This window comes from Oenanthe melanoleuca, chromosome 2 (assembly GCF_029582105.1).
Source record: "Oenanthe melanoleuca isolate GR-GAL-2019-014 chromosome 2, OMel1.0, whole genome shotgun sequence".
Taxonomy (NCBI): Eukaryota; Metazoa; Chordata; class Aves; order Passeriformes; family Muscicapidae; genus Oenanthe; species Oenanthe melanoleuca.
The window spans coordinates 89,148,097-89,173,979 of record NC_079335.1 but is presented as its reverse complement, the minus strand read 5'-3'; the positions used below and the strand labels follow the sequence as shown (position 1 = coordinate 89,173,979).

The following is a 25,883-nucleotide window of genomic DNA, read 5'->3' as shown; positions in this document are numbered from 1 at the left end:
AAGGAGCCTTGGCAGAGGGCTTTTCACGGCTATGTATTTCTCCTGGAAGCAGTGGCTTCAAGCTCACCTTTGCTAAAGAGCTTGCAGTACCTTACCATGCACAAGACCTGCACTTCTGACTCATAGAGCAGCAGCAAAGGGGGGTTACAGCCTTCTAGAGTAGCAACACTGGATTGGTTGTCTGGGTTTGTGCAGATGAAACAATAAGCTGAAACTCCTCCCTTGAGTGATGAGTGTATGGCAGAAGGTGACAGGTCTTTGATGCTGTTACACTGGGAAAGATCGAGAAGGAAGGAGAATTGGAGTTCTCATTCAGGATTCACTCACCTGTGGAGCTATTGCATGCCTTTAATGGAATACATATGTGGATGAGGCTCCACACTTTCAGTCTGCACAGCAAGTTTGATGATTTCAAAGCATGGATACACAGGCCTTGTGAAGCCTCTAAGACCTATAAACCTCCAGCAACCTGACCAGGGGTTCCAACACATAGCATCATTTGGAGATCAAGCACCTTAAAACTCCAGAAAACGTCAATTAAATAAGATATCCCATTCCAATGGCTCAACTATCACTAGCAATAAGGGTTTTGCATGTTCTTGTATGCAGCTCAGAAGTGAGGAAACACTACAATTACCTACATAGATTCACAAGTCCCAAAACAACCTGTCGGCTAAATCTTTCATTCCCCCTTGTCCCTCCTTCCCTATAATCCACTCAAAACAATCAGCACAGCCACACATCTACTTTTCAGTAACTAGAAATGAAAAGTGAGGGATAACTCTACATAGGAGAGTTGATGTCTCAGTGTGCACTTTACATGCTCTTCAGTTTGAAGTGAGTACAGCACAAACACAAAGCAGTAAGCTTTGGAAACCACCTGAGGGTTTCTGGCTCTGAGCCTCTGTAATGCATCATTATGTGCTTCAGGTACTTTACACCCTTGGCAGGTTTATTACTGCCCAGAATTTTCCTGTTCCAGAACAGAGCTCCTTCACCTTGTCATGTGATGTTATGGTTTGCCTTACACACAGCCTACAACAACGACTCAACCCAACTCAAACCCTATGTTTATAAAGTTGTAATTGCTTTAAAGAAACACAAAAGCACAGTAACATCATCACAAATGGTGAGAAGGATATGAAGGTGCCCTTCCTTTCCTTCTGCCTAAATCAGACAATAAATAAAGTTCAGTCCTGTATTTTTCAAATGCAGATCAAAACAAGCTCTGATTTACTAGAATTTCCCTGGTAGTTACAACACAGCTTCCTCCTCCATCCCAACAAGAGGAGAAGAGCCTCTGACATGCTGTCTTTAGAAAGCCACCCCAAGGGAGTTATAATTGCTGGTAAATAAACACATTCTCAGACAACATGGTCCTTTAAAATAAATATTGAAAAGGAGGAAAAAACTGAGCAGAGAGAAGAAACTATCAGAACTTATATAAGCAACAATAAATCAACTATGTCTCTCAGCCAAGTTGAAGATGAGACCAACATGGTAATAAAGAAAGATTTCCAAAACTGTACCCTTAATGCTTAAAATTTTAAAGTAGAATCAATATCCTATTGCCAACAGAACATTTTCTGTTTCTCAATTCTGCAGAAACTGCCTTTCAAAAATATTTTGCAATAGTAAGATAACAAGCCTTGTCCTTTAAATACAGTCCCTCTCTCACACTCGTTCTTTGTAAAATGAGAAGAAAATCGTAAATGTACAAACTGAAAACATGAACAATATGTGCTCTTAGCTTTGTTTTTGTTAATAGTTTTGTCCCAAGTTTAAGACCTTTCTGAGCTCAGGGATTTCTTATTTAAAGCACAGTAAATTTTACCACAGCAATGACAACTAGAGGATAGTGTCCTTATTGCAAAGACTACATTTCATTATTTTCAGGTCAAGTTACAAAGTATTTGGGAACACTGCATTAACACCTAATTCATCTCCTAACAGAAATCTTTCTGTGAAAAATAGAAAACTACTAATATTTTTCATTAGACAGTGGTTCTAGGTAGTCAAATGAAGATGATGAGAAGAAGTTAATTTTCAGAAATTACATGTTACCTAAAAGAAAACTTTAAAAAAGAGGGGGAAAATGTAAAAAAAATAAATAAATAAATCTAACTTATCAATTTTAATATGTTAAATTCATCAAAACTGAAACATCAAATTACAGTCTTGGTCCAAGGATAGGGACGTGCTCATTTCTTTCCCCTCTATCTACATATGTGTAGGTATCATTATACTCACTATAACAAACAGTTATGGAGCAATAACTGTGTGGCCTCTGAGCAAAGAGAAAATCCATTCACCCATTTTACTTTTTCCTTTTCCAAAGGTGATTCAATGATACAGTAGTACCACATCCCAAAGAATACTGAAAACAATTTATTACTGAACTCAAAGCTCTGTGGTTTCATTTTCAAGGTAAAGCTTGGTAACTGTTTAACAAATCAGTCACCAGTGGATTTAACTCTTCAGACTGCCTCAAATTTAAACAAAATCATCATTGCTATTTTCCATTCTGCTTAATAGTATGAAGTAAAAAAACAACCACCAAACCCTCAGCTTTGCCTGTGTAATTCATATGCTCTAGTCCCCTACACTTCTTCCACCGATTTTGACAAAGGTCTTAAGGGTTGTCTTCAAGCCAATAAACTGTGGTATTTTTAAGAACATGGTAAGTGATACCTTCATCCTGGATGAAGCCTGGAAATTTTCAGGCATCAAAGGGCACTGGAAGTCAGCTCCAACAGCAGCACCCTTTTTTTTTTTCTCCCCTCACGCCAAAGCCAAATAAAATCACCCTTGGCTGAAGGAAGATTTAAATGTTGTATAATGCAAAAAGATGAACAGGAAGAAGACATGGCAGGAAGCTTCTCTGCTGCTTTTTCCAAGAGAAAGGCAACAGAGTCTAGATATTGACATAGACCTATGGAAAACATTTATGAAAACCTTTGATTTCTAAAGATACATACCCCTATAATACTCAAGCCTTTCAGGTACTCCTGGCGAGGTTGGGCTTGGGGTACACAGCCTGCCAGAACAACTTTCTTCTTCCCTTCTTGGGCTTTCCTAAAGAATGACAAACAGTGTGTCAATACTGTTTATTAAATTATAATTTTCAACTTCAACACAGTCATATTATACATGTAAAAGAGAAAGCAACCACAATGAAGACCTCACCAAATCAGAAGTGACTTGTGCATGTTTGAGCCTCAGAAACCAAACAAACCAATGTACCAAAAGAACCCCATATGAAGCCACTGCACCTGGTTCAGTTTGAGTATGTACAGAGACCATGACTATTGTACATCTTGGACAGAAACACAATTTTGAAAGCCCTAATCAAGTTCACTTTACTTTATTTGCCAAAATGGTAGAAGAGAAACTGGCCAAGAAAGATGGAACATGTAATTAACCTCAATTCAAGAAGTTACACAGAATGCAAGGGACAGAGGACAGGATGCAGGCAGGAGCCCCTAGCTCAGAACAGACATATTTATGTAGCACCAGTCAGAACTGACCAGTTACATTAGTCTTCTGATGTTTACTTAAAATGTTTATTTACTTTGAAATATGCAGTTACTTTAAAATGTTTAAGTATTTAAGCATATTGAGCACTTTCAAGCTTTAAGTACTTGCCTCTGGCAGAGAAACATTTGTCTGGATATTGACTTACATAATTCCTTAGCTTTAATGCTACCTTAGCATCAATCAGGAAAACAAACACTAAGATTAAATGGTTAACACTGTTCATTTCATTAGTAACCTTTTTACTGACTTTGAATTCAACAGTGAGTATCAAGCCAGCACTGAGTCTCTAAACTAATGGAAGGCCTGCACGGAACAAGGGGCTGCATGCACAACAGTGAGATGCAAAACCTGCTAACGTTCATTAAACTTCGAAGATCATCCTTCAGCACATTAACCCAACACAACAACTGCATTACAATGTACAAAGCACAAAAGAAGAAAAGTGCTGAATATTTTTAGGAGATTTTCTAGGTGGAACATTATGGGTTGCTCCAAGAATGTTGTTTCACAGTTGCATGTTGTATCAAGACCTCCTGGCTTCTGTCTAAACTGGAACCTGGAATCTTTTCTCCAGCAATGTATGAATTCATGAAGTCTTTACTGTTAGGCTGGAATAGGCTAAGGCACTTTTCAGAAAAAAATATCCACATTACACAGGTATACTTAGACAATTTTATCCTCTTCAGCTTGCCTGAGCTGCCTCCAAGATGAATGCATGAAAGGAAGTGATGTTCAACAAGCACCTGGATGCTTAATGAACTTCTCCTGATCTCCAGCAAAAGCAATTTTAACAAAAAAATCCCAAACCAACCCAGAGTGGTACCACAGACAGTTTCCCTGCTCAGAATTTTCACTTCACACTTGTAATATGGACAAATCTAATTACAATGTATAGCTCAAATAAAAGCTCATAATAATACACAAATTGTAATAATAGAGGAGATCACAGGCCATTTTGCCAAATACCTTGTGTTGGCTGCTGTACTAAAATTTTAAAGGAAAAAAACAAACACAAGTGATAAATAACAGGAAAATAGATTATGACTGTTACTTCATATCCAATATAAATGCAGCAAATGTCTATAAAATAATTGATTTTGTTTAAGTAGGACTTTCAGGGAATGTTCAGACATTCATCATACAGAACCTTGCTGGCCCTCTACTTGCACACTAAGGGTGTAATATAAATGCAAATCTTTTCATCTCTTCCTTGATAATATTTCTGTGGGTAAAGAACAATGATAAAATGCTAATTTTTGTACATTTCTTAAGCACAGAACATAGAAACATGTCTCCAAAACCTGCAATCCCTCTCTTCTTTCAGTGGTAAATATTTAAGGGCTTTGCAAAACTTCAATGGAGGTCACCTGCTACGTATCCAAGAAAAAATAAGAAAATAAAAATCATACTTTATGCATTACCTAAAAATGTCACATAGCAGCATGTGACACTCCACTAAGTGAAAGGATAAAAATCACTACTTATATAGTCCAACAGACTCAACCTAATGCCTGGAGGCAAGACAATAAGCCCTGTCTCCAGCAAACAAAGCACACATCCCTAGGCAACTTGGCATCTGGTATAATCTGCTGCAAGCAACAGCCAGCCCCATCTACTTGAAAACCTGTGAGCACTGCAGAAGAAAAAGCTTTTATTCAAGTCTTTTTATCTGAGAAAAAAAAAAATAAACAAAGTTTCCCTTGACACATTAAATGGCATTTTAATGTTATTTCACAGCTTTAACATTTTGCCATATCTTCTGGGACTATAACTAGAGCTAGGGGGGGAAAAGTTAAAATGAATATTCTTCATAATAAGCATTGCTTTCATTTAACTTTTTTAAAGTTGTACAGGTCTCTACAGAGTAAAGAATTTTGTACACTGAAATTTTTTTTCCTTAAAATGCAATTAAGTGGGAATGACAGAACTAAATTTTCAATCACAGCCAATTTTCATTACCTTCATAATATACCACACAATACATAAAACCCACCATAAATGAAAAGCCATTGTAAGGAAATTATGATTTTTTTGCCTCATTTTCAAGAAACCACTTCTCAAAATATGCATTCCAGTGCTATATTGTCACCTCCTTTTAATATTGTTTAATGAGCCCTACTCATATGAACAAAAGCCTGCAAAAATTATTCTTCAGAAATCTAGTTAGCATGAGAACTGTATCAGAAGAGTCTTTTTTCTTCAAAAACATGAATAGTAAGGAGAATAATACCTCATGGAATCTAGTAGGTGGCACGAATAAATACATCTTCTCTTTTAGAACCCTTTATATTTTTAAGTTACATGAACTTTACCTTGAACTTTCAATTTAATTGACTCATGAAACATCATCTAGAAATACTCTTTTTCAAAAGCTACTTGCAAGATATACATCTGAATAGAAATTTAATTAGAGCAATTGCTTTTTTTTTTTTTTTAAGAAAGGAATTATTCAAGCTACTTCCTAAGTAAAGGGTGGGGAACAAAAAGCAAGTGGGAAACAACAGGGGTGTGAAGTGCTGCATACAGCAGAGGACTCATATAAGATCACAGGATTTATACTCTGTTGCAGAGATAATGAAATAGGTTGCAAGTATTTTGCCTTTAAAAACAAATTTGAGAATGTAACTGGAGAATTTCTGCCTTGCTCATGTGCACTTTATGTTAGGAATATTTTTCTCACAATGCTATGTAATTTGTTGCATGGTTTCTCTAATTTTTATTTTTTAAGCTCCAAGAAAATTTAGTCAGTAATACAACCAAGACAAAGAAACACTTCTCACCCTCCAAAAAAGCTCCCCATAAGCATTTGCTACATCAGTGCTGTGTGTATAGCAACACTGCTGGATACCATGGCAGCCAGAGCAGGAAGCTGCTCCACTTTTTCATGACTCACATAGATACTCGGGTGGAACCACCAAAAGAAAAAGTTAGGGACATTTCCCTGAGGTTCAAATCGAAGGAAGGCAATAAAAAAGTTGAAGGAGAGAAGATGGGCCAGGCTCAACAGAAGACAATCTGTGATATTGAAAGTAATTGCTAACTTGCTCTTTGCTAGAGACAAGAGGAGCTAGACCACCAGTATTTGCCTGCTCATTCCCCTTCCATAAGCAGAGCTGCCCACTGGATTTTTGTAAGCTGTGAAAACTCTTAAGTGACTCACAGCTTTCAGGGAGCCACCATTATTCCCCACCAAGGGATCCCAGCTGCACAGGAAGGCTTAACAGGCCTCTGAAATAAAAAGCAGTCTGGTCTGCAGGGAGGAAAGCTGATAAACTACAGACTTGTCAGCATGAAACATCCAATTTGTAAAGTGCTGCTCTAGTACCAGATAAGTGAAACCAAATACGTCGCCTGCAAACCCCACATTTTTTCCTCCAAAACCCATTGTTGGTGGAATTAAATAATGAAGGAGTGTATAAACAATGGGCAGAAGGTTGCCTGCAGCAGGACTAAGTCAAATACAAGTAAGAGAAGAAGTAATAGTGGAATTTTTAAACAAATGAAAGAAATTAAGGAGGAAAGTGCTTTACAGTGAGCTTCTTCAGCATTATATCAATAGCACTAAATAAGAACTATTTCTAATGCTAAAGTACAACAGGAACTAACTTTGTTATCTGAAATGAAAAAGTAATTATTCCAACCTGTATCCTACTAGGCAGATGACAATTGGCCATCCACGAGCTGCTATTCCCACCAAAAGCAGCACTTACATCCTTGTTGTACCTGCACAAAACTGGCAACTTCCCCATAAGATGTGTATACTTAAATTGAATTGTGCACTGCATCATTGTAGTCTTTTCATACCATTCTCATGGCCTCCTATTACAGAAAATCTACAACAGTCCTTATTAGGTGTTTTTAAAAAGGTGCAAAGCCATAAACAAAGGGGAGCTTTGTGTCTAGCAGTGCTCAAAGAAATGTCAATATACATGAATAAGTTCTGATACAGCAGCTCTAGCTAAATACAGTATTAGTGGGGTATATGATGAGATCAGGCTGCCAATGGTTACAAAAAGTAAAATTCAGGAGATACTACTTCCCAGGCTGTAGAAATGGTGCTGGGATGTCTCTGGGGAAAAAGAAATGCTATTTGGCTGAAGATGCAAATATGTGAAAGATCTTCCAACTCTCTCATCTGCTGAATTAATCAGCAGAAAGCCATAAGTTTTAAAGAGAGCACAACATCCACGGAATGAAAATATGGTGCCTGTACAGCATTTGCAATACACTGGTGAAAATCCATGAAATCACACAGCTATTTTCTGTTTGAAAAACTACAAATGGTAAGCTGAACCGTGGCTTTACAGGCTTTGAGCTAACGTAATGTCTCATTAGTACCCAAAGGCTCGCTTCCCATCCTCCCTGTCTGCTGTTGTTGCTCTTACCTTTCTCCAACTTCAACACCCCCTCTTTCTCACTTCTGGCCATCTGGTATCACTCCTCCTCTGCTCCAAGCTCTGCAGCCCACTGGGCCCTTCCACAGCCCCGTTTAACTCACTGATATAGGAGAAATTTATTGAGCCAACATTGGGGGGGGTTTAACCATTCTGTTCCATTAAGTTAGCTCATGAGAGAAGGGATGCAGCAGAACTGAAACAGAGTGAAAATGAAAGCTGTTGGGAAGGAAACAGAAAAGGAGAAGTCTCATGAAACCTTTGAGGTCACTATATGATGATCACAGTGGGTGAGTAAAAAGCTAAAAAGATGTTAGAAACGCATAAATATTCTGCTTCAAAGTTAGGGATTGCCCCATAAACAAAGGCTTGTGGAAAATCTGATAAAAGCTTGTCAACAGAACCACTCAAGAGTCTGCTTAAGCATGGCAGCTTTTTTGTGTACTTCCACAGCCCCCAAAGAATTACCATAATTTATCTGTGAGGCATGTGAAGATGCAAAGTTCACTTGAGGATGCTTATGCTGATTATTGAAGTCTACTGAACTGCTCTTGGAGGACATATGCCAAACTTGTCAAATATCATTTCCTGTGGCAGATACCACCAGGTAACATGCAAATATTCCAGGGCAAAAATAAGTTGCATGTCCTCCTCCTGACGAAAGCGAGCATGTCTTCTCTGAAAATACTTCAAGATGATAAAAATGTTTGCTCCCTCAAGCTCCAAACTGAGGTTGCAAAGACATGCTCCAAGCAAAAATTAATAAATAAAAGCACAAAAATATCCTTCCCTAAGAGAGTTTTTTATAGCAGGTGAAATGTCAGCTCTGAGAACAACTCCAAGACTCACATGCTATATACCAAATTACTCCTGAGTTTCTGAAATGAATGGAAACTTGTTTTCACCCAACTACCTGGCATGCAAGTGAAGTGACTGCAGCTTTGTCTGCAAAAGGCAATCTGAGTTGAAACTCTAAACCCAGTCAAATTGGTGCCTGAGTTTTACTCAAATTTTCTGTAAACGTAACTTTATAGGCAGCAATTAAAGATGCAACAGCTATTCCTGGGCAGTTGTTACACAAAAATAACATGGTAGTGGTGATGATGGTCTTCCCACAAAGGCTTTCAAATTAATAATTCAAATATTTTATCAAACTGAAAAAAAATGTGTTCAGGAAGAAGATGAGATGAAGGAAAAAAATCTCCAATGTCACCTTGGCCCTGGCTAGTAATTTTTGTAGCCCCAAGCAATGCTGAATTACTTGACCAACATGAGAAAGAAACTTCCAGGATTTCTTTTGGTCAGGCAAAAATAGTTACATGCCAGTTCCTGCCCCTCCAGATGATCAGGAAAACAGATTTTTTAAAAATCAATATACCATAACTTTAAAGCAAATCTGCAAAACCCATAATTAGAAGTTATCAGCCTTACAACTGTTCTAAAAGGAAAGTGTAATTAATGACAATCTGCTCCTTAAAAAAAATTCATCTTGGCTGCTGGCAGAGAGATTTTTTGCTTGTTGGCTAAAAAGCATATATATTTTAAATATTTTTTTTTTCCTTGTAATTGCAAAGTTGTTGGTTTGCATTTTTCTTCCCTTTTTCTGTTTATTGAGAAGACTGAGGGACCTTGTCATGTAACAGAAAATACTAGAAATAGCATTTGTCCTCCCAAGACTGTTGAGCAGACTGGGGCCCAGCAATCTGCTCAGGGGGTGCCAAGACACCCACTCACTGGTTCAAACCTCCCCCAGCTCTTGTCAAGTGAACAGCACAGTCTGCCAGGACTTGTTCAGACACTGACAAACCTTCACTGCCTAATGCAGGTGACATACGTGCTCTGTAGAAGGCATTCACCAGAATGCTGAGAGAAGATTTCTTTCTGCGGTATTTTGCAAGTGTTTAGGCTCCCACCATTCTTCAGATAAAACAACCAAGTATTTGCCTTTGCTGCTCTACAGACCTGGGGTTTATGAGTTTTGGTTTCAAGCACATTTTTGGTAGGATACACTACTATGCTCCTCAACTCCCTTCCTTCCTCCCTCCTTTCAGTGCTCATCTTCATCTCTCTGCTTTTTTTCATCTTTATATCTCTACAGCACAAATATCCTCAACTTCTCTGAGGCACAGAATACCAGATACACTGAAGTTCTGCCCACTCAGTCCTGAAAAACAGAGGCTGCTGGAAGCCAAACCACCAGGGAACTGCTGCAGGTGGCAGGAGCTGGAATTGCCTTTAAAAGAAATTAGCAGTTTCTGAACATCCTTGAATCTTTATATCCTTTAGCACAGAGATGACAAATTGTAGTAGGGTTGTAAAAATACTTCACTGTCTTTCTGAATCTCCAGTTCCCTGCTAGCCTTTCTACAGCAAGAATCTAAGAAGTGACAATGGTGAGTTTTCAGAAGCAGAAATAGCTCCAAAGCTCTAGCAGCAATTTTGTCTTTTCTCTTTGCCTTCTGACACTAATTTCCTTAAGTGCAAGCATTTTCACTTCTCTACTACGTCAAAAAAGCAAGACATCATGCTCCCCCTTCAAATGGGAAAACTTAATCCTGTTCTGAATTTATTTTTGCATATTTAGATGGATTGCCAAAAGGTACACTTGTCTCAAAAACAGTGGAAGGAAATCTCATACAAATTCACTTGGAAAGTGACACTAAACTTCTGCCAGATTAAAGAAATGGTAGTCAAAATCATAACAGTGAACTTTCATATCAACCACACAGCTCTTATGCTATTCCTCTCTTCTTTCAACATATATTCCTGTAGGATTGAGAATATTCCATCATAGTATAGCATATCTCTCCTTTATATTTTTTAGTTAACTGGCAATTTATTCAACTTCACCTTCCCAATCTTACCCCCCCCACACTTAGTTCTATTCATCTCTTAAAAAAATAAAAAAAATAAAAAAAATAAAAAAAAAAAAAAAAAAAAAAAAAAAAAAGAAATGCAGTTGAGGGCACAGAATAATGATTGTAATTAATGTGTGAAATACTACACTGCCTCTCAGGTTCAAAGTACAGGCAGGCTTCAAGTTACATGTATGCATGGCCAATGGTTGTAATAGAAAACCCTGTTGATACAATGACTAAAAAATGAAATTAGTGTTGAATGAAAATTAAATAATCCATTCCCCCCTGCCCCCCAGAGGTATAGCATGCTTCTCACTAACAGGCTACCTGCAAAATTTTAAAAGGATTTTTTCTAGAAGCTGTTGTTTGTACTTCTCCAGGTTTTTTTTTTACTAAGTATAACACACCAGGACTCTTTTTCCATAGTGTAAGGATGGTAAAAATCCAGCAAAAGAAAGCAAAATTTACATGGACTAAACACACAGAGCAGTACATGACACAACAATGTTGTTTTACCAAGTCATCAGAACAAAACACCTGCACAATTCCACGGTGTGTCTGACATGGATCATTCTGAGGAAAAATTGAGGATAACAAAGGAACTAACAACCAACTCATTTTTTCTTGGACTCCTCCAGGGCAGCTGAGGAAGAAAACCACAGACCTGAAAGGCAGCCAAATTTCTGAACATCCAGGGTTTTTGTTTCTCAAAATCAGGTGGCTACAGCTACTACATGAAAGAAACAAAAATAACTTCTTGAGAAGCACTAAATATAGTTTTCATCTTATGTGTGCATAAGACTGTCAGAAGTTATACAACAAAGAAAAGGAAACAAAATTCAATGAAGCAATTTTTCGGAACAGTAAGCTGCATGTTATTTTTCCCTTATGGAAAATACTATACAAGCAGCCCCACTGTGGCTAGTTTTTGTGAGGAATTATGAAATAGGTAAGGCCTATAACACAGATGAGAAAAAAAAAAAAAAAAAACCAAAAACAAAGAACAGAGCAGAAAATTTTAAAAATATATAAAAAAAAAAAAAAGAGAGAGAGATTTCACTCCTCAACACTGGGACCTTCATTCTGTCCAAATTGCACTGTATCACATTTTTATTAACCTTTGGGGTTTTGTTTCCTTTAAAGTCTTCCAATAAAGCCCAGCAAACTGTTCCTGAACAAATAGATAAGAACTGATCACAGGACCTGTACAACCACAGAAATTATCCACTAGCCTCCTACATGCCAGACTCATGGCAGCCTGATCATTTTAGCAGTTCTCCAATGGACCTGCTCCAATTTTCTTATATCCCTCAACTGCCTCTGCTACACTGAAGACAGAGCAACCCAGGTGAAGCCCCACCAAATAAAGAGCCATAAATGGCTTCCTCTCCTGTGAATATCCTGTTCACATTTTACTTATTCACAACTGAGAATGATCATGAGAGTTGGCTCATGTTTCTGGGTCTTCACCATACATGCCACACACATTCTTTACAACAGGCCACTTAGCCACCAGCCTTATCTTATAGTAAATTATGAAGAGGTCAACTAACTCTTCACTGATATCTTTAATCTCTCATTGTTTCACATTGCACCTGAAAGAATGGTAAAAATCCAAACAGTTCTCCATGGACTGCATTTTGACAAGCAATTTATTTGAATGGTTTTTGTATTGCTAGAACATCTTAGTGGTTTCTATGCTTACAGACATTCATTACAATTCCTGAAAGCAACAGACTCCTACATTGCTTTAACTTTATGCCTTAGAAGGGCTTTGCACATGCAGTACAATATTACTATTTTATTTCCTTCAGAGACTGAAGCTTTGAGTCTGTGGTTACATATATAGATTCAAAAGTGTAATCCTGCTTCTGAAAAAATAGATTTTGTATTTTCCTACTCAGGCATTTTTAACTTCAGTATCAAGAGTGACTAGAATGACAAGTGCACTTTGCTTTTGCTTGTAGCGCTGGAAAAATTCTCCACTCAGTTGTTGTCACTGATGCTTAAGCAGGGGAAGGGAGAAGATGCTGTTAGAAAGGTGGAAGCAAAAGTGCATCAAGCAGCCTAAGATGGCTTTAGTGCACTCCCACTGAGAGGTGGGACTGATCAGAGTAGCTACATCTGTTCCTTGCTTACAATTTATGCAGCACTCTTCCTTCCATTCTTTTTAGGCTTTTTGATGTCTATGGTTGGGAAAACATTTCCTGGGTGGCTGCTGAGAAGAAGAGGAGAAAAAGACAAGTCCTAGAAGTAGCTCTGAGAAATTACCAGTTTAGACATCTAAATCTAGTTCAAAATGTATTATTTAGAGAGCTAAGAATTGTAACTTCTGTCAGACCTGAAGAGGTAGTAATATCTCTAAGCATTTTAGCTTGCCTAAGAACATTTCCTAAAATAACCAAGATATCATTCTAATAATTTTTACAATAGATGAACTTCTGAAAAAACTTCTAGATCTTCTAGAAGTTTAATAGACCACTAGGCATTTTATAGGGATAATAAAAATGTATGGGTTCCTGTAAATTTTAGGTCACACGCACATCCAAAAGGTCAGAACAATTTAAAGGATTCTAGCAACGAAACTTTTAATTTCTAAAAGACAGCAATCCAATGCACAGCACCAAGCCTGACAGAGCTCAAGGAGCATTTGGACAATATCCTTGGGCACATGGTGTGATACTTGGGGATGGTGATGTGCAGGACTGGGAGGTGGATTTGATGATCCTTATGGGTCCCTTCCAGCTCATCATAATCTGTGTCATTCTCTGTGTGTGAGTGAACATAAATATTTGTAATATATGGGACAACAGCTACTTCACTCCCAAAACATTAATTTCTTTTTTTCCCCTACAAATTTTCCATAAAATTTGATTCTATCAGATTCATACCACCATCTCTGCAGTGCTCCTTTACCTGCATGTAGATAGAATATTCTGTTTTTGAAGAATAAGCAGGCTCTAACACTGCACAGCACTATGTATGCAGTATATAACCAGCAGCAGTAAACCACATGTAACACTTCACTAGGATTTCACAGCTTTGTCACCCATCCCAGTGATCAGGAATGTCAGCACAAAGTGCATTACTGATCTCTTTAGAGATAATAATGGATCAGAAGAGTAATGAATCATTTTTAAAGGTTACTTTGCAAGTCATAAGCAAAATGGGCTAGGTGTTGTACAGATAAAGCTTCTGTAACCATCTCTAACCTTTTCCTTGGTCTTGTTTCTGATGCATGATCACCCAGAGGTGAGTACAGGAAATGTAGGTAGACTCCAGCTGCATGTCTGTGGGGCTCCCAGACTCTCCTTGTGCAATGGATTCGTGTTTATATTAAAGCTCTAATGAAAAAGGCCATTTTCATTAAAGCTCCTTCCCTGCACTTCAGATACGTAATAAAGTCATACCAAAGTTGTAACATTCAGGTTTCTATGTAACACATAAACAGTTCACAACGATGATTATATCAACCTTTAAAAACCTCTAAGAAACATGAATTGCTTAAATAGCATTTCCTATGCAACTACCTCATATTTTTAATTCATGTCTATTTTTTATACAGCATGCATCTCTGCAGACTTCAAGACACCTCACACCAGGAAACTATACTAAATAATGCAGGGCTCTCTGCATCAAGCTCACTTAGCTCAAAATTCTACTGAATCTCACTGGAAATTGTCATCCTGTTATGAAACTCCAGAAAAGAAATCCCTCTGCTCCCGCCAGCAATTTCAAAGAAATTCTGTTCTGTGGCTCCCAAACACTGCACAATTCAAGAGGGTGGGAGAAGTGCTAACTGCTCAACTTATGCCTTTGAAATTTGCTCTAAAAGACTTCTCACATCTTCCAAATTTTTATAGCAACTCAAGTACATTTTTCAGACTCTGATTGCACTAAGCGTATAATATTTTTTCTTTGAAATACTACTTCATTAATAAACATCATGTTGGTTTTTTTTTTTCTATCATAGCTGCTATACAAAGATTCAAAGTATTCAATAGGCAATTGAGCCTTTTTTCCTGAATAGTCTGAACACAAGAAGATCTTTGCCAGTCAGCAAGCAGAATTTTGTCTTTAAAACAGGTGCCAGAGGAAGGCAGAACTTCTCTTTTGAATAAAACTCAGATTAGGAAATTGAGTACTGCACTCCCTGAAATACCTTTCAAAATCTGTGTCTCATTGATCAACTTTTCACATCTCTTGTGTCAGACAACACACTTCAGGTTTCCCTAGAACTCAGGGGAGCAAAGTGTGTGTCAATCTTATTTAAGATGATACATATGTGTAAGATATAGGCCTACCTATATCAGCAGAAGGCAGCTTAATTAATCAGTAAGGACAGGACACATGAGCTTACATGCATATATATACTTCAAAATACACTACAGAATTACAGAAGTGAAAAGGTAAGTTCCACATTGCTATTATAACAGCAGCTCAACCTGATTTTTCAAAGGTGTCTTAGATTTAAGAGTATAAAGCAGAAAGGAGCAAACATCTTAGGCTCCTAACTTGGTTTTAATAATACTCTTTACCTAGAGCTAAATAGTGCTGAACTGCTCACTTGTCTTTTGTTCTGTTCTTCTCCTGAAATTAAAGCTTTTACCCTGTTTTGTGCCCTGATCATGGGTCAAGTGAAGGCCACATCCACTCTGATGACTTTCAGAAGCCTTCAGAGCCTTCATTCCCCATGCACTCTCCTTAAAATGTTGTTACAGCTACATTCTTCCTCCCTACTCCCATGAGCGTGCCCAAAATTGCTCTTACTTTCCGCCTCCATTCACAATATATATCAATTTATTTCTGCCAGTATTTGCCACTTTCTGAAAAAGCTATCAGATGTTCCAGGCAAGAGTGTCTTCCCTCTGAAGGGAATTAGGCAGGCCCAGACAACACCCTACAACTAAAGCAAGGTTAACTGAAAGAGACACTGTATGACTGTATTCATCCTGCTCTGTGGAAACAGCTGTATTTAAAATAACACTGAGATGGATAAACTGTGTATCCATCCAGTTTGAGATGCCATCAGTATCAGAAAATCACACTGTCAATAACAGAGATACCAAATTAGAAAACACAAAGACAGACACCAAGAATTATTTGCTGCAGCAAACTTCTCCCAAACCGTGCCTCTAACAACAACTGCTTTAGAAAGTAACCCAGGAGAAAACACACATGAATATTTTAAAATATTCATACATTGACTTTATCAATTTTAAAGCATGAAACCAGAGTATGTGTGGTGCTCACAATGAGTTATGATATTCAACAGGACTGCTCAAGCTTTGAAAGTACATGAATAATTCGAGAGTTTGCACATAACTCTCAAAAGTTATAAATTTTAACAATCCAACTTCTTAATTCCATGTTCTGTATTCTAAAATATGTGTGCTTGACCTTGACATCAGAATGCACAATGATACTCTCCATATTTTTAACTTACATACAGTTTAATTAATATGTTACCAACCATTCTCGCTCTTGGTATTCTGCCTCCTGGTATTAGAGAATCTGAAACACATTTACTTCAATTTAATACAATTCAATACAATACTTCAATTAATACTGCCCAATATGATTCTTTTTATTATGATTTTCTTTTTGCAAAACTGGCCACAATAAAAGGGATGCATAAATTGAAAGGAGCAGTTCAAGAGGCCAATGTTTTCCTGAAAACAGTATTTGCTGATTGTTACTTCAAAAAGAATGCTAATTTAGAGAAACCACTGCTGAAGCTATGGTCTACAGTCAGTGTCTATCCAGCTACCATCTTCCAATATATAGAATTTATCCAATCCATAAAACACACACTTCAGTTCCTATTTGTACCACAGGAAGTGCTTGGGAGCTGTTGGAAAACCTGTGTTTTCTCTCCTGTTCTTCTCAGACTCCTGAGTCATACATGCCCCTCCTTCTATAAATGCAGCACTCCACATGATCAGCCAATATCCCAGGAAGAGCACAAATACCAGACTGGCAGTCCTCTGCAAGCCCAAGCAACACCAGATGCTTTTTCCATGGCTATCAACAAGAGTTTTCTCTATGAGCTGTAAATAATGCTCTCCTATCTTTTGCTTTTTGCTTAGCTTACAGATCTCTCTAGGACAAAGAGAGCTTATGAGTACAGATGGAGCATCTTGCTTTCCTCTTGCTATTGTTTCTTTTATTATTATTCCAATATTAGCATTGCCCTGATCTAATGGAACTTTCTCAGCAGTGCGACACTTGTTCAATTTAACATCTATCAATTATTACCACAGCCAATGGCATTTTAAAAAGGTAGCACTTACAGGCTTTGTATAAATGTGTACAGGAAATACTACAGATGTATAATAAATATACATCCTTTAATGCCACTTCAAAATTGGTAAGCTCTCTCTTCTTATTTCTAATGCACATAGCCTTTCACTTATTCTTAGAGCTCTCTACCATATATATTCCCTTAATAACATTAGTGCCTCTTTGCCAAAATTCTAGGGGTTTTAACCTTCATCTTGTAACTTTTTTCCATTTTCCTGTAGATATTTTTAAAAGCTGACTTAACATCACCCAATTAGACCTTTATTCCACATTCCTCATTCTTGATTACAGAATTGCAGACTGGCTAAGGAACTATTCTCACAAATATCAATGTAGTCTAAAGTCTTCTTCTCTGACAATTTTAATGGCTTCTTTTATTTCTTTCCAAATGACAAACACATTATACACTGAGATAATCCCCACTGAAGATCATCAGCTTCATAAAGTCCCTAATCCTTCTCAATCTATCAGTTTGAAACCCATTTATGATTTCCTCTTCACCTGACACAGTTCAAAAATAGCCATCACCTTCTTGTGGGTAGAAAAATGTTTAGGGTAAAAATATAGACATAATTAAATGTGATGGTTTAAGGTTTCTGAAAAACACTGCTCAGTTCAGGAACCAGATGAACAGTCCAAACAGGTCAGAGGGACAAATAGTTGTGTTGGAAGGCACCTTGTAACACTGAACTTCTGTTTGTCAAGCAAATCTCACTCCAGCAGAAGTTGCCCATCTGTTGGGTATAAAAATAGCAAGACCAGTTTGTTTGCATTCCCAGTAAAAGCTAATCAGTGTGGGGGAGCAAGACACATCTTTGCTTACAAACAGGCTTCTTGGAAGGGTGATGTAGAAGATACTATTGACAAGGACTCCTCACAAGTGGTAGCAAAAAGGAAGGATTTACTGAAAATCACCCTGTTAGCTATGACAACAGGGTGAAAACAGTGAAGGTCTCAGGAAATTCAGTAAAAGTACAACCTCAAAGTAAAATTGTTTGGGTATAGAGTATGAATTTCGGAAATTCTCATTACAACATCACAGATCATGTTTTTTTTACCTGGGGACAGAAGAAAATTTCCCTCTTTAGGAAGCTGAGGAATCTACTGTTTGTCCAAAGTTTAAAAAAAAAAATTAAAATAAAAGTACTCTTTGTAAATAACAAAACTAATGAAATTATAGACTGATATTTAAGTAGCTGTTTTCCCACTATATAATAAGTCATTTGCTTTCAAGAAAAATCTGATTACTGCCTTAAAGATTGTGTCTGAGAAGCTGACTGGCTAAATCCTCCCAACTTCTTCCAATTCAAATCTAAGAAATGCTGTTTAGAAAATATTCCAAAGACAGTAAATTATTTGAGAAGAAACACAAACACCACTGTATAGTACCAAGTATTTTAAAGAACCACCTGCAGCAAAGGGAAGCAGCAGAGCAGCAAAGTTTCTAATTACCTGCTGTAACAAAAACCACACAACACTTGAAATTATCATGGGTAAGTAAGCCCTAATAGAAAAAGTTTATCTTTTTGTTGCATCTCCTGTTTTGATTAATAATTTAACATGCTTGAATGGTTAACACATTTATTACTCCATATTCTACATAATCAACAACTTCTTCTAAAGGAGGGCAATTACCAACCATCAACTGTCTGAACATTTTAAATTCAATATATTCCTCTCAGAAGCCTATGGTTATTGATACAGGACCTCAGACACCATTATTTTCACAAGGATTTTGGATAAAGTGAATCTTTCTTAACCAGGAGAAGTAAAAGCAACAAAGCTAGCTGACACAAAACATAGAAATTTCTTGAATATGTGAGCCTCTGGAAAATTTGGCCTTATTTCTAGCAAAGCAGTATTTAAAATAAAATGAAAGTGCTGAATAGGCTGAAGACTTGTGACAGATACCAGATGATTTTGAAATACGGTTATGAAGGGTCAACATCTGATCTTCAACTATACCATTAGAAGACATCATTAGCAAAACAAAAGCTCACAAGTACCAAAACAACTGACATTCACTCACAATTATTGCTTCACTAAGTAAGAATTACTTTGGGCTCTGAGAATTCTGATGAAACATGAAGATAACACACTAAAGAACAATTTATGCCATAAATAAAATTTTAGTTTTGGAATGGTTTGGGTTGGAAGGAACCTTGAAGATTACCTAGCTCCAAACTCCCTGTCATGTGCAGAAATATCTTTTACTAGATCAAGTTGCTGAAAGCCCCATCCAACCTGGCCTTCAACACTTCCAGGGATGAGACATCCACAGCTTCTCTGGGCAACTTGTTCCAATGCCTCACAACTCTCATGGTCAAGAATTTCTTCCTAATATCTAAACCCACTCTCAGTTTGAAGCCATTCTCCCCTTGTCTTGTAGGAATGTCCTTGTAGATCTCTTGTAGATCTCTGCATCTTCCTTGTACAAAAGACACCAGACAAATGAAATTTTCCTTTTTCAGTATTTATTATGTGCACACATACTTTTGTGACTGTAATCAGTGAAAAACTGAGGGGGGAAAGTAACTTCTTCACATAAACATTATTATCCAATTATAAAAATATATAGTGTGCCAAGTACCTGAGTAATACCACAACACAAACACAGAAGCTGAATTAAGAACTTCTGCTTTGCCAGAAAGATCTTGTAACAACCAGCAATCAATATTTTTATTATTCTGAATGCAAAATCTCAACATTCATGTTCTTTTTTTCCAAAGACCATGGATACATTAGGATTGTACTGTTGTAGAAACTATTTTATGTCAATCTGGTTTAGAACTGAGGTCTCTCTCAAAAGGTGAAACCATCTGTGGTCTCTGACTGATGGAGTTTCAGCTGAATAGTTCACCTAACTCAGGTCAGAATTCCTTGTCTCACAGCAAGGTGAATCTGTACATGTTTAAAAGTCTGGCAATTTAAAGTAGCAAGATGAAGGGGGGCAACCCCATACCATGGCTGAAAGGGTGGACAGCTTCTGGAATGTTGCTTTCCAGCTCAGACCTGGCAGTGTTTACATTTGAAACTCACAGTGAGTTAGGAACCCTTTTATCAGACTACAGATAAACCAAGAATAAAGCTACAGTGTGAAGTAGAAGAGTAATTTGTAAAATCTTACATGGAAACAAAACCACCATCCTTCAGACACCCTCTCAACAACACTGGATACAAGAGCAAGCCTCAGGAAAAAATTCTGAGATCAACCTCAACTGGTAAAACAAAATAAGAGGTCATGTCAGTTTGTATTTGCATGTTTAGCATGTTGTTAAACATTCTTAAGGTTTATTATGTTAAGTTTATTAGACAAATCTAAGAGACCTTGAACTCCTCTTGCACTAACTGAGGGCACCTACTTTATTTGACTTGTGTTGCTTCTCACATGATCTCCTTCCCATTAAAAAACAGGGTCTTGGAACTGACAAACAAAAAGCCCTCAGTAAGCAAGCTGCACAAAAGAAGAGCTTTGTAACTCTGTACAGAAACCATATGGTAACACAGCTACCAAGCACCTTCTGAAACAATGTATTTTATAACCTAAACATCCTAAAAAAATCCTAAAATAACCTAAAATCCTGAAACACCACAATCATTAAAATATTCCTTTTCCAGTGTTAATACAGTGTATCTAGGTAATACAAAATATCTTTCACTTAAATCTTCAAGTGTTCTTTTATATACTAAATCTCCTCATACCTGTCTGGTTAGTTATTATCCACTTCTTATGGTGGCACATATCTATACAAAGACTCAAGTGGGCTGAAGGGACAGTAAAAGAAAAATTATTATACCTGAAGTCTTTACTGTGAATCCTATAATCAAAGTCAACAGCATTCTCTGTTAACACACCTGATCTCCATTCCAACTCTTGAAACATTTCATCCACTTTTACAGTGAAGGAAGAGCAGGGAGAAAGAATCCTCAAACTTCCATCCGAGTATATTATTCCTCTAAATTAATCAAGAATCAATTTAGATAGATAGAATACAAAACACGTGATTTCAGCAGACAGAAACATGTGCCAGCAGCTGGGTGAAAGACAATCTCAAGAATCCCATTTACACTCAAAGTTATTTGTTATGCTGATTTCAATAAAACTGAGGTAACTACTGAATAAAAAGTAAGAGTCTACTAGATTAAATGAAAGCTTAAACTCAGAGGCAACCTCTCATTCAACCATTTTTCATCAAAACTCCATTTTAAAAAGACATGAGCATTTAAAAATCACTCACTCTGGGCTGTCTTCCCTCTATGTTCCCCATTACCAACAGAAGGGATTGCACAAGCATTTCCAAAGAACACTTTGAAGATTGGTTCAGATACTTTTGCTGGAAGCTCCCCATTTCACTCTCACCTCTGAATTGCTTGGCATAGCTAGAAGGCTCATCCAACTCACCCTTGCTGCCATTGTGCCAGGTACAAAGAGCAGGTGATACAGGGATGGGTAAGGCAGCAGGGATGCAAAGAAGGATGGCCAAGAAGGCAAGATATGAGGGATTAAGTATATTACAGGAAATGTTTAGTCATTTACCAATGGCTAATGAGATCTGTCATCCTGCCTTCACGTTTCCTAAGTGCTACTGGAATCCATTCCCCCCAGGCTGACAATCTGGAATGACTCAAGGCAACTCAATTACAATGCTGTACAGGCTGAGTTCCTAAATACTATCCCAAAGCTTTCCACCTTTATAGAGTACCATCATATGCTTTTAGCCTAATGCCAAACAGAACAAGCAGTTGTTACACTGCTAAAAAAAAAAAAAAAAAAAAAAAAAAAAAAGAAAGGCAGAAATATCACAAGTCTTTACCTGAAGTAAAATATTTGGGAAAACAACATATTTCAACAGTAGTTCACAAAGTCACCTACAGACATATTAAAATATTACAGGTAAGTAATGGATTACTGCTGATTTACTACCACTGTGACATTTAACAATGTGCAAAATAAGTGAAAAATGCAGCAAGTAGTGTAGCATTATTTCCTAGAGAGCAGAGCAGTCATCCTCTACTCAAAACCAGGCTGTATCTCATGCACTCAGACTGCTGCACTTAACTAAGCCCCCAAAGTGGGCAGAGTTCTCAGAATTCCAGACTCAGAATAACAAGTGCTCTACATTTCACAGTCCAACAAGTAGAAAAGACTTAGCATTTTCTAAGACTGCAGTATACAGAACTACAATTATCATCAACAAGACTTTTAAGACCCCATCCATGTTATTTCAGACTCAGCTTGATTACAAACATTTTCCTTTAGGATGTCTGTGTTTTTGCTGAGTGGTTATCTGGTCTGTATCTGTCAGCAGTTACTTGTCACTGGCTTAGCAGTGGAAGAAATTTCAAACAAAAGACAGTATTCTACCAAGTTACACATCAAAGTAAGAAAAAGAACAACATGTGTGATAAGGGACAATTCTCACAAACTAAAGTCAATGAAGTATGACTTCTCATGTACCCCATAAGGCACTAACATTTTACAGAAATTTGGTTTGCTACATAAAAGCAGTTCTGCTAGAAGAATATTAAGCCCTGCAATAATTGTAAGGAATATTTTACAGAAAAATTAAATTGCTATATATTTATCTCAAAGCATGAACACACTATGAGGGGTTATGAACTTCTGCAAATGCATTTTTCCTGTAACTCCTGAATAAAGGGACTGCCCAGAACTGTCCAGATACTCCTATTCTAATGCTGCGTGTACAATAAGGCAACCAAAAGCAGTGCCTACTTCTTTCCTGCAATTCATTCCCAGAGAGCACACTGCCTGAAAGCCCAGTTCCTCCCATCTTACTGCTTTGCTTTCCTTCACTCCAGCTTTTTTACTTTCTATACCTGTGCTTAATTTTGCCACTCCAGTCCTAGAAAACCATGAGACTCAGAGTGAAACACAAACAAGTAGAGAATGTGAACAGATGCCCAATGAGGAAGTCTACTGAAAGGAGAAGTGTAAGTTGTCAAAACTCACAAAAAGGGCAGCCAGAATTATTTCCTTCAGACCCCATCAGCAGGCAGGTTTTTTGCTTTTAATGTGAGGAATGCAGCATTTTTATCTATTTGGTAACATCTCTCTGTCGTACATTTACCTTCTACCTTCTCTTTATTCCCACCCAAAAATGGACAAAATTTCTAATTCTAGTATGTTGTAGGCAATTGAAGACAAAAGAATCTAGGATCACTGCTGTGTTAAGTCAACATGCCACCAGTGTATATGCAAAATCAAAATTTCAAGTGGGATCAGCTGCTGAGCATTCTACCCAGTGACTATTTTCAAATGGATCATGTTCATTACTTGCTTCAAATCAAATCAATGAAAAAAAAAAAAATCAGGTGAAGAACATAATTATTCACCATCTCACTGTGAAAACCTGTGAATAAAGGGAATTTTAGGTGTCTAAATTTGAAAAGTTGGCCTCTAGAGTTTGTATTTCTAGAGTTTGTGGGTTATCATTAAGGAGAAGGCATATGACAGAAAAAGAGATCTTTCAGATTACTTCTATAAAGCATGGTCTTTGTCTTTCCTTCCTGGTGGTTAGTTGAATGAGTTATTACCATAAGCTCCACCAAGCAACATGGATGAGATGAAGAGAGGACATAGCTGGAGCAGGAAACAATGCATTTCTTGACCAAAAGCAATTTTGGCTTGCAAGGCTGACCAAGAGATCACTGGTCAGCTCACATGTCCAGTTATGCAGGGATGGGTCATCTTGGATGCATTTGCACTTACACAAAGCAGGAACGGCCAAGCTGAAACCTTCAAAAAGAATCTGCTGTTCTTATCTGTAAGTTTGTCTGAAGCTCTAGCTAGAAATCTTGAAATGTGTTAGAAGTGCTAGTGAGGAAAATAAGCACAGTAACTATAACAAATTAAAATTAATAAAATGGTTTGCAATGTAAATAATAGAACAACAGAATGGTTTGGGTTGCAAGGGATCATAATGATCTCAACCCCCTACAATGGACAGGGACACCTTCCCCCTTCCCCTGGTTGACCAGGGCCCCTTCCAGCTTGGCCTGGAACACTTCCAGGGATGGGGCATCCACAGCTTCTCTGGGCAACCTGTGCCAGTGCCTCACCACCCTCACAGTAAAGAATTTCTTCTTAATATGTAATCCAAACCTACTCTATCTCAATTTGAAGCTGTTTTTCCCCTTGTCCTGTCACTACATGCTCTTGTAAGTTGTCGCGCTCCATCTTTGTTATGGGCCCCCCTCTGGAAGTTGCAATTTTCACCAGATCTACTCCCACACACAGAGAATGCACATAGCTAATTTTGATACAAAAATCCCCACTTTCTCTGCCCTGTTTGATCGTTCATCATTAGAGAATATAGCCATACTAATGGAAGCTATGAAGTTTTTATTTTGGAAGTTAAAAAATTCAAATTTGAACAGTGGGACAGATGGGGAAACTGCTAAGCTTACATAAAATTGCATATTTCAAAGGCTGTTTTCTGGCATGATAATACAAAAAGATAAATCTGCTAGAAACCATGCCAGAGGCAAGTGGAAATACAATAAAATCAGTGCCTTAAAGCCCACCTTCTGAAGACAATTTGCTCTGTTCCCGAGCGAAAGATTGTAATTATCTTCTCAAATACCTACAACAGGCTGTTAAGTTTAATGAATTTCACTGTTTGCAAAAGAGTTAACTGCATCACACTAAGAGTTAATATATTCCCTGTTATAAATAAATAACCATCTCTTGAAATATCCCCTAAAAAGTCATATCTAGGAATAACCTGGTAGTCCTCTGGCTCACAGAGACCCCTACAAAAAGGCTCAACTTTAACATCACTGTGAATACATGGATGCTTGCTGGGTAACCATACATAGCAGACAGATATTTCAGCATGTCATGATATGCTAGAGCTGACTATCCCATTGCATACTAGAACAAACTTGTTATTTAAAAAAAACCCAAAAACCAACAGCTCAGAATGGTGCTGTTTTGCATCTTATGTATCAGCTTTCATCTGAGGATCATAAATCCTTTCTTTGTCCAAGAACCATTTTTCTAGCCTCATATCCATAAGGTGGATATCCTTTATCACAATTGTACAACCCTGAAAAGTAAAGACTGACTTGTTCAAAGTCACTCAAGCAGTAAAACCAAAACCATGTTCCAAAATCCAGACCGTCATCCTGTTGTCAAAATTAAGCCAGCCTCGATTGGTACGAAACAAGAGACAGATTGGCTGCTACTTTTTCCAGTTCAGTGGACAAAGCTTTCCCTTTAAGTGTTACAACATCGGAGCCAGCAGAGCCAAAAAACTGCCTAACATAAAATGAACCACATTCAGACTTTCACTGCCCAAGTGTTGCACAAAGCCTCCATCTCAGAAAGACTGGCACGCGTTCAAAGTGATGAGTAAACCTATCTCCCTCAATATGCCATTTCTGATATGGTGTGAGGGACAAACAAAACCCTTTGTGCTTACCAGGGAGTGAGTTTGGATTTGAATAACTTGGATAACTTCATTTTATCTACCACACATGACTGATTTAACTTTACAAGTACAAATCAAAGAAAGCTTTTAGGAAATAAGACAGTGTCAGGGATATTCTCTTTTCCAGAAAAAATACCAAAACATGCATAGCAGGCCAAATGAGGAGTTGTAAATTGTTTGGCTCCAGCCAGCTGGCTAACTTGTAGGCCAGACCTCAGGCTCAACCCTCTGGGTCTGAGATGAAGAACTCACAACCACCTGAGAAATAACCCAGGGATGCACCCAAAAAACAGACAGGTATGCACTCCTTCCCAAATCCATGCTTGGCAACAACTCCA

At 37.6% G+C, this 25,883-nt stretch overlaps 1 protein-coding gene across 3 annotated transcripts in view; it reads right to left on the bottom strand.

Moving 5' to 3' along the window:
* CDKAL1 (CDK5 regulatory subunit associated protein 1 like 1) overlaps window positions 1–25,883 on the bottom strand; it is a 376,336-nt gene that overhangs the window by 254,388 nt on the left and 96,065 nt on the right. For all 3 annotated transcript variants that reach the window (XM_056482895.1, XM_056482897.1, XM_056482896.1), the window contains one exon: window positions 2,979–3,075. In XM_056482895.1, coding sequence (XP_056338870.1) covers window positions 2,979–3,075 — 97 coding nt within the window. The remainder of the gene's footprint in view (window positions 1–2,978; window positions 3,076–25,883) is intronic.